Source organism: Dendropsophus ebraccatus, chromosome 14 (assembly GCF_027789765.1).
Source record: "Dendropsophus ebraccatus isolate aDenEbr1 chromosome 14, aDenEbr1.pat, whole genome shotgun sequence".
In the NCBI taxonomy this organism is placed as follows: domain Eukaryota; kingdom Metazoa; phylum Chordata; class Amphibia; order Anura; family Hylidae; genus Dendropsophus; species Dendropsophus ebraccatus.
In genome coordinates, this window is record NC_091467.1 from 9,651,346 (window position 1) to 9,669,733 (window position 18,388).

At 45.9% G+C, this 18,388-nt stretch overlaps 1 protein-coding gene across 5 annotated transcripts in view; it reads right to left on the reverse strand.

The window, feature by feature from the left end:
* Positions 1 to 1,066: 1,066 nt before the first annotated feature.
* Positions 1,067 to 18,388, reverse strand: part of AATK (apoptosis associated tyrosine kinase) — a 94,732-nt gene continuing 77,410 nt past the window's right edge. For 4 of the 5 annotated variants that reach the window (XM_069953523.1, XM_069953521.1, XM_069953525.1 and 1 more), the window contains 4 exons: positions 12,626 to 15,473; positions 11,935 to 12,031; positions 8,902 to 9,165; positions 1,067 to 4,483 (listed from right to left, as the gene is read on the reverse strand). In XM_069953523.1, the coding sequence (XP_069809624.1) occupies positions 4,455 to 4,483; positions 8,902 to 9,165; positions 11,935 to 12,031; positions 12,626 to 15,473 (3,238 nt within the window). In that variant the 3' untranslated portion in view covers positions 1,067 to 4,454. Of the gene's footprint in view, positions 4,484 to 8,901; positions 9,166 to 11,934; positions 12,032 to 12,625; positions 15,474 to 18,388 lie in introns of those variants that run through there. The other variant, XM_069953526.1, reaches the window with a different exon arrangement.

Below are 18,388 nucleotides of genomic sequence, written 5' to 3' on the forward strand. Positions count from 1 at the left end.
ACAGCAGCTGATAAATACTGGAAGACTAGATTTTTTTTTTTTTATATACAAAATTATACAGATTTGTAAATTACTTCTGACACTAATTGATTTAAAACATTCTCTGGAGTACCCCTATATAGGGGTTGTACAGAATTTAACTCAAAGCATATGGCTGTCTTCTTCCACGCCCAGCGCTGATGCCTGTTCAGTGCAGTGTGTTATTACAGCCCGCCCCTATTCCCTGTAGTGGAGTGTATTATATTTGCATTTTCCCTCTCTATCACAATATGCAAATCCCGGCCTGAACGCACGTCTGATCGCCCAAACTGACAGCTGTTGGTTCAGGTCATAGTCAAGCCAATGTGAAATGTAATACCAATACCCTTTGACCCCCGGTGGCTGGAGAAGACTGATGCATCCCATGGGTTTCATCCATCTTCTCCAGCCACCGGTAGTCGAATGTACATAATAGGATAGTAGTGTTACTATAGACTGCCATGCATTGCTGCACAGTATCCTTATATGCCGATACTGGACGGGACCCGCTGGCACAGACTCTGCTCGGAAGTGTCATGTGGGCGGAGCAACCAAATATTTTATGTTCGTTGTAAATTTTGCTAAATTATCTTACTTGTATAATTGATTTTATTTTATTGTACAGCAGAAAGAATGTGAAATCTAATAAAGCCTTTTAATCACTGAAGTCGAGGTGCGTCTTGTTTATCTGGGTGGGTGACACGAAATATGGCCACCACGATAGCTTCTATATGGTCAGGGTTGTCACCAAGCTTTAGCCTGGACAGATCATGTGACCAGCAATGCGGGAGCAGTGTCCAGGACGTAGATGGAAACCTTTGACAACCAATATGGCTGCCATAATGTCTATTATTCTCTGTTATCAGCCATTTCCCTCTAGGTAGAGGCAGTATAATGTATATCAGCACAATGTACATTACAATCCTTGCAACGTTTTCTTAAAGGAGAACTTACTCATTACTTACTCCTATTTACCAAAATGGCAGCCACTACTTTAGCTATACAGCGATGACAGCGATGTTGGCAGATACCACCGAGTAATAGATGACCCTTCACAAACATGTAACATTCTCTTTAGTTTATTGAAGATTTTTCATTGCACTTGTATCCTATACCTCAAATTTAGGACATGGGGCAAATAAAACAATGGGGCAGGGGGGTAAAACAGACTCCATCGTTTCTCCTAATGCCACATGTACACAGGTCTCTTTGGCAGCAATAACACATGTACTGTACAACAGGTTCAGGCCCTTCTTTATAGTTTTATACATTACTCCATCTGTTGTGGGACCAGAAGAACCAGAATGCCCTGCCGGCTGGGTGTTGTAGTCCCCTAACAGGTGGACAGGCAGAGGTCAGCAGCCTCAAGCTTATGAGGGTTATAATACAAAATGGGAGGGGTATAGTATTATAACCTACTACTTGCTGTCAGGTTGGTTGTCACCCAACTTTCCAGGGTACTCTGCACAGATACTGGTGCTTGGTCACATTCACCATTCTGGACTCTAGGACCCTTGAGTAATGGTCCTAATTCAGGTTCAAGTACTAATGCCAAACCCTATCAGTTTGGCATTTGAATCCCAACATCCGGACAAGTTGGATGAAGCCCTATGGAGTCCTGGGAAAGATGGGTGCAGCCATAGGTCGCATCCATGCTTTCCTGGCAACGCTAGGATGACATCCAACTTTTCCAGACACCGGGAAACAAATGCCGAGTGTTTGGATAACGTTGTCAAACCCGAACAGTTTGGCAAATCTGATCAATACTACACTTAACCCTTTGAAAATTGTAATAGGGACCATATTGGTTGTCACCCAGCTTTCCTAGAGTCCTGAATGGCGAACTAGTGTCGCAACCCAGTCTGGGGAATCAAAGTTTCCTATAAACAGATATCGCCAAGGCGGGGCTGAATAGAGGGGCTAAGAAGTAGACTGATGAGGATGAAATATTGGAGACCCACAGACTTTAAGGGGATGTTCTCCTTTACGACAATACTCATGTTGTACTATGGAACCGACACGCTCCAAGGCACAGTTGGAAGACTCAAGACGTTCGGGTGTAAAGGTTCTAGAAAGATGGTCACGCCAAGATGGATACAACTTCTAATAAGTTGTCAATAGCAACCTATCAGGACTGACCGACATCTTGTGGTCCTGGATATTGGCGCTTGTTGTTTTACATGTCTATGGTAAGAAAACGTGATGTAAAAACATTTACTGGTGTATTTTAATATGACTGGGCGTGGAGGAATCTATATTGGCCACTGGCTGCTTTGTTGCCCTGTTTGCCCTGCAGAGCAGCTCCGCGGGGGCGGGGTTGGAGGTGGTCCTGTGACACGCCTGTGCAGTACGCTCCCTCTAGAGGGCGATGATGTGACAGGACGTGAAGCTGCAGGGCTGTCAGTCACACAGCATTAGTCCCGCCCACATGGCACATACTTTGTAGAATAAACAGTGGTCTTGTTACCCAGAGTAACCAGTGACTGCACTGCATTATTACAGCGTAGTTCTGGTTGGTTGCCATGGCCATCAAGACTACTGCCTCTTGGCTTATTGGTCTGCAATTGTTGAGATATGACAACCCCTAGAATGTGGCTGGCAGGGAATGCTGGGAGTCGTCATCTCACACATGTAGGACATGTTCACTTGGACTCCATGACAGGAATATTTCTTGTAACTAACTTACACCATTGTGGCATTAGGTGGGTTTGACCATCTGATATAAGACGGGGGGGGGGGGACATGCAATCATTGAGACGTTAAAAAGCAAGTGGATGTATGTGACCTGACTGCAGTCAGGCCGAGGTGACCACCATATAGTGGACTGAATCTGTGAGCATGTGGCGTTGCTATGGGTAACAGTTTTGATAGATTTAGGCTCAAATCAGAGCTCGGCGTTCATAATCGACTGTGATAAAATGAAAGCTGTGCTGTGATTGGCTCCAACAACCAAAGCAACCAATCACATTGCGTGTTTCACTTGAAAGCTGAGTTCTGATTGGGCCTCGTTTATACATACTGATACAGAAAAACATGGTTGCCCATAGCAACCAGGCTGGATAAATAAGGCCCAATCAGACCTCAGCTTTATTAAAAAATTAACTGCTGTGGCGAAATGAAAGCTGCGATGTGATTGGTTGCTATGAGGAAAAAGCTGTTTATTAGTTTGGTTTCAGTTCACAAAATGGCCGCTGGCCTTCTAAATCAGGGATAGGGAGCCTCCAGCTGTTGTAAAACTACAATTCCCATCATGCCTGGACAGCCTTCGGCTGTCCAGGCATGATGGGAATTGTAGTTTTGCAACAGCTGGAGGGCCGGAGGTTTCCCATCTCTGATCTGAGGTTATTGTCCGCTCTTATTTGACGCCTTAAGTGCTGCGTACACATTTATGTCCAAGTCAAGAATAACAAGTGTGTTTTATAGGTGCACACAACTCATATGGAGGTCATTGTAAAAAATAAATCCTTTGTACACTGGCCCTTATACTCTCGCTTATACAATATACAGTATATAGATATGTATATATACACACACAGGAGTTGGGGGGGCCTGAGCGCTCACCCCACAAACAGCAGGACTTCGGAATAGATCAATCGTTCATTTATAATCTGTTACAAAATATAAATATTTTCATCCACCTATAGAGCCTATGGATAGACACGTCTGACGGCCCTTCAGGACGCACTATGGAAGCTGAAGCCTGGACTCTCTGAGCTTTATATATTGCAGGATACAGCCTTGTGCCACCATCCAACCGTCCATTATTCTGTGTATTGTCTTCAGAGAATATAGGTTCCCCTCCCCCATACTTAATTCTGATGGGAGAATCCGATGCAATGTCATGGTGGAAGAGGGGACGTCCAGGCCCAGGATAGTCCTTTTTTTTTTTTTTTTTTTTTTCTCCATGATATATAATGGTAATCTTCTTCTCCATGGTCGGTGAGTTAATGGTGGCCCCAACGTTGAAAATATATTCCCACCCTAGTCATTGCGGAGGCAGCTACTTTGTGCGTTCAATCAGCTGCCATTACGATGGTGAGCCAAATAGTGGTCGAGCCCACAAAATGGCTGCCTGGCCTGTGAGTGGGTGCATCTTAAATACCTCCATGAAAGGAATACAAAAGAGACAGGTAGATGGCGCTATGTACACGGGTGGTCATTTAAAATCGCATACCTACATTCATGAGAAGATCAGCACACGTACGAACCAGTCCAAACACGCAGTCCTACAGACATACTGGTACAGGTCCAAACCTTGAGTGCAAACCACAAATATGTGCCCCCTGCGTACACCAACCGCATCCAGGGGGGAAAGGTTCCTTGACAGCAGCAACCAATAAGACAGTAAGACCTTTCTCCAGGCAGCTCCACGGTGTGGTGGGTTGCCCAGTCCTGAGCTTTGGAAGCCTCCAAGTAAAAATTCACACTTTGCTACATTAGACTTGGTCTCCAGTCTTCACTTTTTCTACATGGAAGAAAAGAGAAAACGTGGACATTAGTAAACGGCCTAATCAGGTGGTATACCGTGATGACCCGACGGCTTCTCTTGTGGGTGTCATTGTCTCTTTGACATTTTATTCATTGGGCTAAAGGCCCTTTTACACAGGCTGATTATCGGCAATGAGAGCTCCTAGGAATGGTCACTGACAGCGATCAGCCGAGGAGCGGGAAAACGTCCGGTAACAACGTGTGTGAACAATACAGTAATCATTCAGGCCATGTAAAGGCACTGCAAACAAGCGCTGATCGGCCACAGGTGGTAAAAGGACTCTTAAAGGGAATGTGTCATCTAGATTTTCTATAACTGATTGGATCCAGATACTAAAACTTGTTCTTTTATTCTAATCTGTTTCATTTTTGGACATTGTTATGGGGGCTGCCATCTTGCTAGCATTTAGTGACATGCTTTACTGCAAGCTTCATGGACATAGACAACAGTAGACAGACTTTATCCCCTTACAGAGGTTGTCCAGCAAAAATTTTTTTCTTTCAAATCAACTGGTGTCAGAAAGTTATATAGATTTGTAATTTACTTCTATTTAAAAATCTCAAGTCTTCCCATACTTATAAGCTGCTGTATGTCCTGCAGGAAATGTTGTTTACTTACATTCTGACACAGTGATCTCTGCTGACCTCTCTGGCTGAGTCAGGAACTGTCCAGAGCAGGAGAGGTTTTCTATGGGGATTTGCTGCTGCTCTGGACAGTTCCTGACATGGACAGAGGTGGCAGCAGGAAGCACTGTGTCAGACTGGAAATAAACAACACTTCCTGCAGGACATACAACAGTTTATAAGTATGGGAAGAAATTTTTAAATAGAAGTAAATTACAAATCGATATGACTTTCTGACACCAGTTGATTTGAAAGAAAGTTATTTTCGCTGGAGTACCCCTTTAAGATGATTGTGAAGTATTAAAGTCCTTTTACACCACTCATTTTTCTGCGGTCATCGGCCACAAATTAGCAACAGTCAGTGAGATCGGCGCTCATTTCCAGTGGCTCATTTCCCCTGATGTGGGGTCAATCACAACAGATGTGCTACACAACACATGCAATCAGCCGACGGGCAGACGTTTTCCCGCTTGATGGCCGATCACAGTTACTATAAACGCTCATTCGTATATAAGTGACAATCATTGCCAGTAATCGGCCCATGTCGGTCATAACTTGTCTTTGCATAGTTTGCAACCCAGATGTATATGGATATTTATATTTTACTACAGAAGCTCTGAATACTGCAGCCCTAAGTATAATACTGCCACATGCGGCGCCCCCCCTGAATATAATACTGCCACACACTGCACCCCTGAATATAATACTGCCGCTCACTGCAACCCTGAATATAATACTGCCGCACACTGCACCCCTGAATATAATACTGCCGCTCACTGCACCCCTGAATATAATACTGCCGCTCACTGCACCCCTGAATATACTGCCGCTCACTGCACCCCTGAATATAATACTGCCGCTCACTGCACCCCTGAATATAATACTGCCGCTCACTGCACGCCTGAATATAATACTGCCGCACACTGCACCCCTGAATATAATACTGCCGCACACTGTACCCCTGAATATAATACTGCCACTCACTGCACCCCTGAATATAATACTGCCGCACACTCTGCACCCCTGAATATAATACTGCAGCACAATGCACCCCTGAATATAATACTGCCGCTCACTGCACCCCTGAATATAATACTGCCGCACACACTGCCCCCTGAATATAATACTGCCGCACACACTGCCCCCTGAATATAATACTGCCGCACACTCTGCCCCCTGAATATAATACTGCCGCACACTCTGCCCCCTGAATATAATACTGCCGCACACTCTGCACACCTGAATATAATACTGCCGCACACTCTGCCCCCTGAATATAATACTGCCGCACAGTTCACCCCTGAATATAATACTGCCGCACACTCTGCCCCCTGAATATAATACTGCCGCACACTCTGCCCCCTGAATATAATACTGCCGCACAGTTCACCCCTGAATATAATACAGCTGCACACTGCACCCCTGAATATAATACTGCTGCACACACTGCACCCCTGAATATAATACTGCCGCACACACTGCACCCCTGAATATAATACTGCCGCACACACTGCACCCCTGAATATAATACTGCCGCACACTCTGCACCCCTGAATATAATACTGCCGCACACACTGCACCCCTGAATATAATACTGCCGCACACACTGCACCCCTGAATATAATACTGCCGCACACTCTGCACCCCTGAATATAATACTGCCGCACACTCTGCACACCTGAATATAATACTGCCGCACACACTGCACCCCTGAATATAATACCGCCGCACACTCTGCACCCCTGAATATAATACCGCCGCACACACTGCACCCCTGAATATAATACTGCCGCACACACTGCACCCCTGAATATAATACTGCCGCACACTCTGTACCCCTGAATATAATACTGCCGCACACTCTGCACCCCTGAATATAATACTGCCGCACACACTGCACCCCTGAATATAATACTGCCGCACACTGCACCCCTGAATATAATACTGGCGCACACTGCACCCCTGAATATAATACCGCCTCTCACTCTGCACACCTGAATATAATACCGCCGCACACTCTGCACCCCTGAATATAATACCGCCGCACACTGTACACCCCTGAATATAATACCGCCACACACTGTGCAGCATATGAATACCGGTGGCTGAAGAAGTTGGATGCAGCCCTAGGGAGTCCTGGAAAACATGGAAACAGTCCTGATACTCCCTAGGGCTGCAGCCAACTTCTTCAGCCACCGCTATTTAGATGCCAGGCGCTCTGATTTACTCATCTCCATTATTGAATATTGAACAAGCTGATACAAGCCTGATGGCCGGGAGTCCAAATACTTCTGGCCATGTAGTGTATATCCTATATCCCCTACTACACTATTACTTGTCACTGTCTTAACATTTTGGAAGTTGAGGTTTTGATCCACCTGGAGGGCCACAGGTTGGGGGCCCCTTCTCTGGAGAGTATCCTAGGCCCCAGGATCCTGATTATTATGCGTTGGCGCTAGGAATAATAACACTTTCCCATACAGCCTGATTGACGTGAAGCTGATGTTTTTGTACAACCTAAAACCACAAGCCGTGCCGCACCCAGTCTGGGGCTCGCTCACTTCCTCATTGAAGGAAAGCAAATGCATACACTGTTTTTCAAGTGATAACCCCCCCCCCCCCTTAAAACCTTGAGACGACTGTAGCAGCCAAATGGCCATGTCAGGAGTCATTTAAAGGGCTAATCCACCACCAGGAAAAGCCGTACAGTACAGACGACATCACGTGGTGGCAATTTATAGCAAAGTTCCTTTTTTTTTTTTTTTAAAGCTGCATTGCTCCCTTTTGTCAGCCATTTTAGATAGCTTATGGGTAGAGATGAGTGTAACTCGAGCATACGCCATTGGATTCCCATTGGATACAGCCCTAGGGAGTCCTGGAAAACATGGATAAAGCCTATGGGCCGTATCACAAGGACCAATTTTTAGGAGCAAGCGAGCACTGTCAGGTCAGAGCTCGCTTGCTCCTCGTTCCGTGCTCACTGTCTGTGCTACTATACACACCGACAGCGGGCGCAGGGAGCAGTAAGAGGGACTGCTCGGACGATCCTTTAGATTGGGTGGTCCATAGAAGAGAGGGATGGCCAGCAGACCTTCGCTATCGTTTTTTTGAACATGCTTTAAGACAATGATCAGCTGACATCGTGCATTTCGGCTGATCGCTGCCTTTTCGCATGACCGATTATACTAAATGATTATCAGCTGGAATCGTTTGGTGTAATAGGGCTCTTAGGATGTATCCATGTTTTCTAGGCAACCCTAGGGCTGTATCCAAGTTCTTCAGCCACTGGTACTCAAAGGCCACATGCTCGAGTTGCCCTCATCTCTACTGAAGAGGTAACTGTGGGGGGGGGTCTTCCGATTAAAAGAGCGCCATAGCCCGCACAGCTCTGGCAGTCGGGTCGTGACATCACCATGTTATCCAGGAAGTGGCATCTCCATGTTATCCAGGAAGTGACATCACCAAGTTATCCAGGAAGTGACATCACCAAGTTATCCAGGAAGTGACATCACCATGTTATCCAGGAAGTGACATCACCATGTTATCCAGGAAGTGACATCACCATGTTATCCAGTAAGTGAAGCTTTGATGCAGTAGTAAGTGCAGGGAAAAAAAGCACTTTATAAGCATTTCCCGTATATATTGGTGATTTGTATAACTTTTGGGGGGCAATACAATACTTGAATAAAAATCTTCACCGGACATCTCCTTTTAAGTGACAGCAAGTCCATATCTATAAACAAAACTGTATTTAATCGGGTCCACCCTTACCTTCCAGTGATCCCATGGCGTTGTCGGCCACTTGAGTTATAGAGAATCGGGACAAAGCAGTTGGAGAGACGCTAAATCTGGAAAACTGAACAGGCAGCTGCGGCTTCTGGACGGGCACGGGAATGGGCACGGGTGAGGGTGCAGGTACAGGTTCAGGGGCGCTGTCAACTTCAGAATTCGGCACGACCGGCGTGAGTGAGGTTATGAAGGAAGGTTTCACAGGTTTAATAGGCACGGCCTCGTCCCACTCAAACTCCCCACCGTCTGTCAAGTAATAAATATAAGCGTTAGTCCATCATCCGACTCCTCATATAAATCACTGGTCACAGGAATGGTGGGTGACAACTTCTGGGAGCTGTAATTTCACCCATAATGGTAATAAACAGTTTATTAGGCTGCGAAAGGGAGACCCCTGATAGCTAACATGGCTGATAATGGTGGCTGTCAGACAGCTGCCTATCTGGATGACACGGGCGGCAATTCCCTCCCCTCTGACGCGGCTCCTTTTACAATCAATGGAGCCCTGTCATAGAGGGGAGGGAATTCCCTCCCACTGGGGACGGGCCGGCCCGCCTCCTGTGCTTCAGCTCTGGGCCGGTACCTGTGGATAGAACAGCGCCGTACATGGGAACCGGGCCGCAGTTCAAAAAGCGGACCACAGCAATGGCTTCCCAGTAACAGCGCCGTTCTATCCGTGGGTCATATAAAAGAGGATGTACCTGATGGTCCATCCTCTTTAAATGAAGGCAGCATACAATAGTGATAGACATGCTGAAGAGAGCGGTGTATTACTGACATCAGTCTGTTCTACTGTTCTCCTTATATGCAGGAGAATGGGCTTTGTGCCACGACACTCCCACCATCCTCCAGCTGCTGATTGGCAGCTATCTGCCTATATACAGAGTATATATACAGAGCGTAGATCAGGGATGTCAAACTCAGGCCTTCCAGCTGTTGCAAAACTACAAGTCCCATCATGCCTGGACAGCCTGAGTTTGACACGTCTGGCGTAGATAGACAACTGCTAATCAGAGGGAGCTGACGCTCATGAATAGTGAGGACACTCACACACATGTACATAACAGAGGACTAGTGTGCGGTGCTCAGAGTCCTCATCATTCAGGAGGATATCCCTGAATCTGTAAGTGATCCATCATTCTGTTCACCTTCTCTGTCACTCTTAGACAGGACACCATAAACCTACTGACAGTCTAATGATTTTTAAGACTTCTGCTTGCTGTCTTTGAATAGGAAATGTCACAGTTTAGACGCGGATGATCCCACAGGGATGTTTATCGATGTCTTGTCGTTTTTACAACCTCTCAGAGCTTTCGGGGAGCGGAACCTGTCCTGACCTAACCCTGCTCATACAAGCTGAAGGACCTGTTCTATTCTATTGTGTAAGTGCGGTAGAGATCTGTAGTGGAAGATACTTCAGCTGGATCACTGTTACTAGTGGGGTACACCAGGGGGCAGTATTGGAGACATCAATGTTACTAGTGGGGTACACCAGGGGACAGTATTGGAGACATCAATGTTACTAGTGGGGTACACCAGGGGGCAGTATTAGGGGCATCAATATTAATAGTGGGGTACACCAGGGGGCAGTATTAGGGGCATCAATATTACTAGTGGGGTACACCAGGGGGCAGTATTAGGGGCATCAATATTACTAGTGGGGTACACCAGGGGGCAGTATTAGGGGCATCAATATTACTAGTGGGGTACACCAGGGGGCAGTATTAGGGGCATCAATGTTACTAGTGGGGTACACCAGGGGGCAGTATTTGAGACATCAATGTTACTAGTGGGGTACACCCGGGGGCAGTATTAGGGGCATCAATGTTACTAGTGGGGTACACCAGGGGGCAGTATTAGGGGCATCAATATTACTAGTGAGGTACACCAGGGGGCAGTATTGGAGACATCAATGTTACTAGTGGGGTACACCAGGGGGCAGTATTGGGGGTATCACAATTACTAGTGGGGTACACCAGGGGGCAGTATTGGGGGTATCACAATTACTAGTGGGGTACACCAGGGGGCAGTATTAGGGGCATCAATATTACTAGTGGGGTACACCAGGGGGCAGTATTGGGGGTATCACAATTACTAGTGGGGTACACCAGGGGGCAGTATTGGAGACATCAATGTAACTAGTCGGGTACACCAGGGGGCAGTATTTGGGGTATCACTGTTACTAGTGGGGTACCCCAGGGGGCAGTATTGGGGAACTGCATGTCTCAGGGGGGAACCCTGCCATTCCAGCTCGGTGGGGCAGACAATCCGGTTAGGACTGCCCTGGTGCCCAGTCATTTTTCAAAGTATTATTTGTCTGAAATGTCGGGGTTTCACAGCAAATGATAGACGGCTATAACAAGGGAGATGGTGTCCGTTCCATACACTAGCCTGCTGACTGCAGTCGTTCTCTAGGTGTAGAAATCTTCTCCATTCAGAGCTGAATTGATTTACTGGATTATCTCCCATGTGTCAGCTTAAAGCCAATGTACGTCACAAATCTGTGTCAGCCCATACCAGGAGATCACACGTGCTTACAGACGCCTAATCCGGGAGGATATGTCTCCGAAAGTGGAAAGATTTGTTCTAAGGGATATGGACCTATTCTGTGAAGCGTTCCGAGCTCTTATAAATAAAGAATTGTCATTGTCAACTCGACCCACCTTACAATCTGCACCGCGCCCCCTACGCAGGGGATAGACTGGGTACATGGTGAAGCTGCCCACCCCCGGTCAGTCAGCATCCCTGATAACTTCAATGCTGATTGAGTCGCTTAGATGAGTATTTACTCATTCATTACTTTCATCATTGTGATTTATTTAGGGGGTGCTGGTGTCTAGCCCCCAGAAAAGTGACTTGCAGTGACATTTTTACTGTGTTATAGGATCTGACCATAACCTACTGCTGATGTTGGGGAGTAATTGGCTGCGAAAGCCCAAACCCTGGTGACCCCCCTCCACTCCAAAGTACCGTGACTATACAATGTTCCAGAATACTTCTTGTCCTCATTATTACCTAAGAGGTGGTTTGTGGGCTCCTTAATAGTCATCTCCTGCAGTACAGAAGGAAGTTCTGGGAATTCCTGATCCGGTGCCTCCAGTGTTGGGCTCTCCTAGAACCAAAGAAACAGCAGAGGTCCTAAGAAGGTCTCTACAAGGTAGCCAGAGCCAAGATCCCACAATGATACTGTGTGCATCGTCATCCAGCAATATTAAGACTGTTTAAAATCTACTATAACATCCATCATGCAATGCAATATTAAAGTGTGCCTTCCCTTTACCAATCTATAAGACTTGACTACCATCAGGCCAACTGCCCCCCACCCCTCCACCCACCACATCACCTCCTAAATGACCAAATATGATGGTGAATCAAATTCGATTTAGATTATAGGCAATCACAGTACTCATCCTAACGTATCAATCAAGGAGCAGGCCAAAACTACAACCTGGAGCAGGGATGGGGAACCTTTGGCCCTCCAGCTGTTGTAAAACTACAATTCCCATCATGCCTGGACAGCCAAAGCTTGATGGGAATTGTAGTTTTGCAACAGCTGGAGGTCCAAAGGTTCCCCATCCCTGACCTGGAGCATGTCATGGCAGCCTCAATGACTATTGAAGAGCTGCGAGTTGTAGGCCTCTTCTGTAAATGATACAGGAGAAAAGATATACTGAAGAACATGTTCATACTGCTCCTCCTAACATACCTGGTCAAATAAATAGACGGTGACATCGTCAAAGAAAGAGACCGCTTTTTTCTTTCTGTCGAGATCTGTCGGTTCAGCCTGAGGCAAGAAACTAGGCGTCTTGAGGAGGCTTCTGAGATGCCCACAGCTCCCATTATCTGTGATAACAATAGGTATAGTAGTATGCTCTTCCTCGCTTTCTTCGCTGTGCTCCTGTATGTTATAACAGCGTAGCTCTTCGTCAGATTCGTCGCTGTCATCGCTTTCTTCATCTTCGTCGTCGTCATCTGGAGAGTCGCCAACTCTACCCTCCTTCCGTATCAGTGGAGGAGAAAGGCATTTGGATAGATGGGAGGCTCCCAGTGCTTCTCTATTGCATGACGACTTGTCATCTGCCTGCAGACCAGTGGTCAGTGTAATGCTACCTGCTCCACCCGCCTTGACCATGCACGTTTTGGTCAGGCACAACTGGACAGGGGACAGTGTGAAGGTCCTGTGTACAGGGGATGACTCTACAAATGAACTTACGTTGGGTTTCTCAGAGGAGGAATCTTTATGACATTCTAACCCCAGACCTTCATCCACTGACTCTTCTCTTAGGATTAGAGGAGGCTCTAGTAATGAAACCTCCTTTGGAGCAGTAGAAGGAGAAGAAAGAGTTATCCTGGGAAGATCCCCTTCCACCTTGGCTACAGATTGACCTGAATCAGCACTTAAGTCCTCAACGTTTCCTCCTAAATCTGAAACAGTGGTTTCCGTATCCAGCTCAGTGCCCAGCAAGCTCTCGGAGGCTTCTTGCTGTTCTCTTTCATCTCTTTGGTCACCCTCCTCCTCTTCCTCACGATTAAAAGAGTCATAGTCTGAGAAATATGCAGAATCTCGGTAGGGATTCTTGGCATCTAGACCTTGTAAATCACTGCTTACTGAACGGGACATTGGCATATCTCCAGGTTCCAGGCTCTGTTCCTGGGACTGACTGAGCTGGTAATAAACTTCAGTTTCTCTGTTTTCTTGTGGTTCTTTTAAAACAAACTCTGGAGACTCATAATTTTCCGTGTCATAGCCACTGTCCAGTGCTTTGGGCTGGGCACAGGGGGCATATGTTCCAAGGCTAAATGCCTCACAGGAGCTGGCTGTGGATGGCATATCCAAAGAATCTAAAGAGTCTGGAGTCCCTACCTGTTTCTGCAGGGACCTAAAGGATGGAGCCATGTCCCCTCTCTCACTTGAGAGGTCAGTATACACCCCTGATGTTAGCTCCATGGTATCTTCATCTTCACTGTCACTCTGCATCTGGTAAAAGTCTTCAGGAAGGGTCTTCTCCAAGCTGTTTATCTCTTTATCTGGAGAAAGTGAAACCCCTTGAGCTACAGCAATAGATATGTTGTCCTCTTCTGTGATCAGAAGGTCACATGAAGGCTCTGAAACTTCACAATGACTTACCAAGCCTACCCCAAGAGGATCCATTTCTTGGCCTGAATCTATTTCTTGACCTGAATCTTCACCTGGACTGTTCGGAGACTCTAGAGGATGAGGGAGATGATCGGAGTGGGATACAGAGGATTTAGCTTGTGTGTTTTCTATAGCAGGGGGGGAGAATTGACCAGGTGGGACCTGAGTTTCTGAACATTCCTGGATCATGGGCTCCTCAGCTTTGTAAAAATCTTCCTGCAAACCTTCAGCTAAAGATGTGTTGTTGTCGCCCTCACCAGTCTCCATGGCCTGCCATGTTTCAGGTCCATATGGTGGCCGTGCCTCATTGTCCTGGGTGTCTTCAGAGCGATGGTTACACCAGACACCAGGGCTGTGCTGCTGGGGTTCACTGGAGATATTATTGTTGGATGAAATGTTTGATGCCCAATGTGGGGAAAATGTAGGAAGCTGAGAAGGCCTCTCGGGTATGTCTTGAAAGTCACTATGCCCTGAGCCATCTTCAGTTTCTATTGTAACAGAATCAAACATTTCACCACCGATCTGGCCAGTGTCTTCACTTTCTGAAGTATTTGGCAGTGCTATCTCCTCCGTGCCAGGTTCTGCTTGGCATAGCTGATGAAAAGATGGTGAGGCTCCAAGAGGGTCAACAAAACCCCTTAACTCGTCATTCTCCTCAATGGGACATTCGTCTGCCTCATCTCTAGAAAGCGAGCAAGAATTGAGGTTTTGGGCCTTACTAAGCCAAGAGGTGTCTTCGGTAAAGTTATCTACATGTACCAACAGGGGCTCCATAGACAGGCTTATAGAAGGACTATTGCCACACGGCTCCTCCTCTATCTCTGGTTCCTTTTTATCTTCTAGACTGTGCTCTTCATGTTGTGGGCTGTATTCCTGCTGAACATTGCTGCCTAGATGTTCTTCAATACGGATGTAGTAGTCCCCTGCCACTGATGGACTACGGGCACTCACAACTGGTACCAACTCAAGTGGGCGAGAGTCAGCAATGCAGTCTTTGTTCTCATATCCAGATGGTGACACACCCAGACTGAGTCTATCTCCAGTGCTTGTTGTGTAGTACAGGTCTTGGTATGGCTGGCAACCAGGGCTCAGTGGGTATTGCTCATGCCGTCCACGCTCCCATTTATACTCGAAGTTAAGCCCCTGGCTTGTCTGAGTGACGGTCAACACATCGTCCCCATCGGCGTGAAATCCATCCGAGGAGAAGTGCTCCAGTAGCGGGTAGGAAGAGAGTTCTGCATCATGGTGGCCCCCGCTATCGGCGCCACCATTTGGTTTCATGGCGTTCCAGCGCTTTTCAAACTCTTCCTCCAGCTCGCCAGCACCCTTAACACTCAAGTAGGAGAGAAGAAGGTGCACCTCCTCGGCTGAGGGTCTTTGCTCTGGCTGCAGCCAGCAAAACTGCATCACCTCATACCTGGAAAAGAACATATGACAACAATCAATAATGGAGACCTCAAAGAACAAAAGTAACACATTTCGGCTTATGGACGTTATGTATAACCTATGGTGAGACTACAGTCAGGGAAACATAAGGCATTGACCCATACTTCATACCCAAGACTGGTGAACATCATTGTTCAAACTACCCTTCTCAGAATGTCCTGTCTTGTGTTTTGGTGTTTAGGTTACCATATACTGTACAGCTGCAGACATCTGATTTCCAGCTATTTTAAGCCAAATTAAAGGGGTACTCCGGTATCAGAAAAATGTATATAAACAAAACTATCACCCCAAGACATATAACTTACTAATATACCACTAATAATGGGTGGGTAACTGGCAGGAGAGCTGGGGGAGGGGAGCAGGTAGAGTGGGAGAGCTGTGTTAAAGACATCATGGATGGGATGGGATGATGACGGGATTATGACCTTGGTGCTCCTGAGTCCCCCTTGGAAATTATATGAGGATGGTGCCTTTCTGTAAGGATGTTTTTATGAAGTCTACCTCAATAGCGTTGTCTACCAAGGTCAAGGAGCTCATCCCTCTTCCATGATGCCTTAGGCGAGGTCTATTGTAAAGAAATTGATCTTGAGACCAGAGCCAGCAGAACCCTGATGGAGCTGTGGTAATGTCCTGGGAAGACTTAGGTGTGTTACATGGCGTCCCTGGTTCTAATCTCCCTTTCCTGCCCTTGTATCAGTTGGTTGAGTTGATCTGATTACAGTAGGATGAGCCCTATGGTTTAGTCCCTTGATTTTCCCTTAGTACATTATAGTGCCATACAAAATCCTTACTGAGAAATATTGGAGACATTGGCTGTGGCCTGGAAGGCTAGGTATGAAGGTTGATGTGGCATTGAGGTCCTTGGGTTCTAATCCAGTTCTACCCAGTTTCGTAAACTTCTTATTCTTGCATACAGCATTGTCTACTAAGTCATTGCTTGTAACCAACATTGAGTGGAGATGCCCAACTGTTCAGGTTTAACAATGTTCTCTAACGTTCAGCATTTCATTCCTGGGGGCTGCAGAAGTCTTAGGGAGTCCTGGAAAGCATGTATGCGGCTTATGGCTGTATCTTTGTTTTCCAGGACCCCCCGAACAGTTTGGCATCTTCACTCAACACTACCTGTAACACATTCAAGACTCATCAATAAAGTCCCTGGCTGAGAGTCATATTGTCACTCAGATGAGCTGGAGGATATACGGAATAATATGGAGGTCCTTCTAGAATAGACACTTGGTGGCTCCTAGTAGTGACTGTACCTTTATTGTTTTTCCTTTTTTCTATCAGTGTTCCTCCATTATACACATCAGACATTGATAGTCACTGTTGTGTAACCTAACGTCTGCAGTTCTGGCTATAGCTCAGTGGTATGAGTGGCCTGCACTTTATGTGAGTGACCAGGGTTCAAATCCTGCTTATTACTACTTATTCCATTCATTTTGACTATGAATTTCCTTATGCGCCTTCATTTCTCAGAACAGGAGTTGGCTCAGGGGTTAAGGACCCAGGAGCTCTGGCTATGATGCTGGAGATGCAGGTTCACACCCCAGTGCCGGCTACTTGCCAATAGTAGCTCTAAGATCCTTGTTTCTTGGTTGGGATCTTGAATACTGTATGTTACTATAGGGGCTGCCCAATGGGCAGCTTTCACACTTAGACTCTTTTTAATGCTATCTAAAATTATGCCTCTTTTCACCACCCTCCTTGCTCCAGAGAGTAAAGTGACCTTGAAGAGATTTGAACCCAGGTCTCCAGCATGAGTCATAGAACACCTACCTCCTGAGCTATATCACACCACTCACTAAGAGACTATACTTTTTGGTCCTTATGACATTTAGATTTTACAAGGATGATTCTCATAGATGTGAGGAAGATGATGATGCTATTAGAGGAGATGAAGAGCTGGATCTCTCAGAGTTTCTTCTTCTACCTGTGTCAGTACTGAAAGGAGGTGAAGAAGTGGACACATCAATGACTCATGGAGCGAGCCTAGGCATGGGCCATGTAATCCTCTATCCACAATATATAGATGCTTGAGTTGACACTGGACACATGTAGAGGATTCATTGGTTGAACTATGAATGGTTTCTAAACTAGAAGGCACCATATCCTTAAGGATAATGGGGGTCATTTACTAAGGAGTCTAATGTGTGTTGTTCCAATATATATATATATATATATAAGGGACCTATTACACCATCTGATTAAAAAAAAAAAAAAAAAAAAGATGGAAAACGTATGCATTTGTGTGCCTCCGTGTTTTGATCTATTTTTCTATTGACTTCCACTATAAAAAAACTGATGTTTTTTTTTTTTTTTTTTACGTACACAAAAATGTAGTCAACCTCATTTTTGTGTCCGTTAAAAAAAATGGATCCATTTTGATCCTTTTTTTTTTTTATAATGGAAGTCAATGGAAAAACAGATCAAAACGGATGCATACGTTTTTCCATCCATTTTTTTTGCAAAAAACGGATGAGAATAAAAAAGGGACTGCAAGAACGTAGTGTGAACCCAGCCTAAATAAAAAGTCACAATCAAATAGAGCTTAGACTAAAAATGGCTGAAAAATCCAATTATTCACCTAAAAATAGGCGCAAAGCCCTTGTTGGATTGTTACAACCCTGGTCCTGCAGTTATAGGGAAGAAGCTATTGTCACACAACCACTGACACATAAGAAGTCTCTAGCCAGGACTCTATGACGTACTTGAAGACGTTATCCAGTTAGCAGATTGAGAGGAGGCATCAATGGACTGAGAAGCAGGAGGAAAGTTTTGATGAATTGCAGCCATCTAGGTTACTCTGACCGGGCTGTTAGGTGTATGGAGACCTTTAGACCTCCTTAGACTTGGTCATACATGGTGCTCGCGGGGGGATTGGGTTCG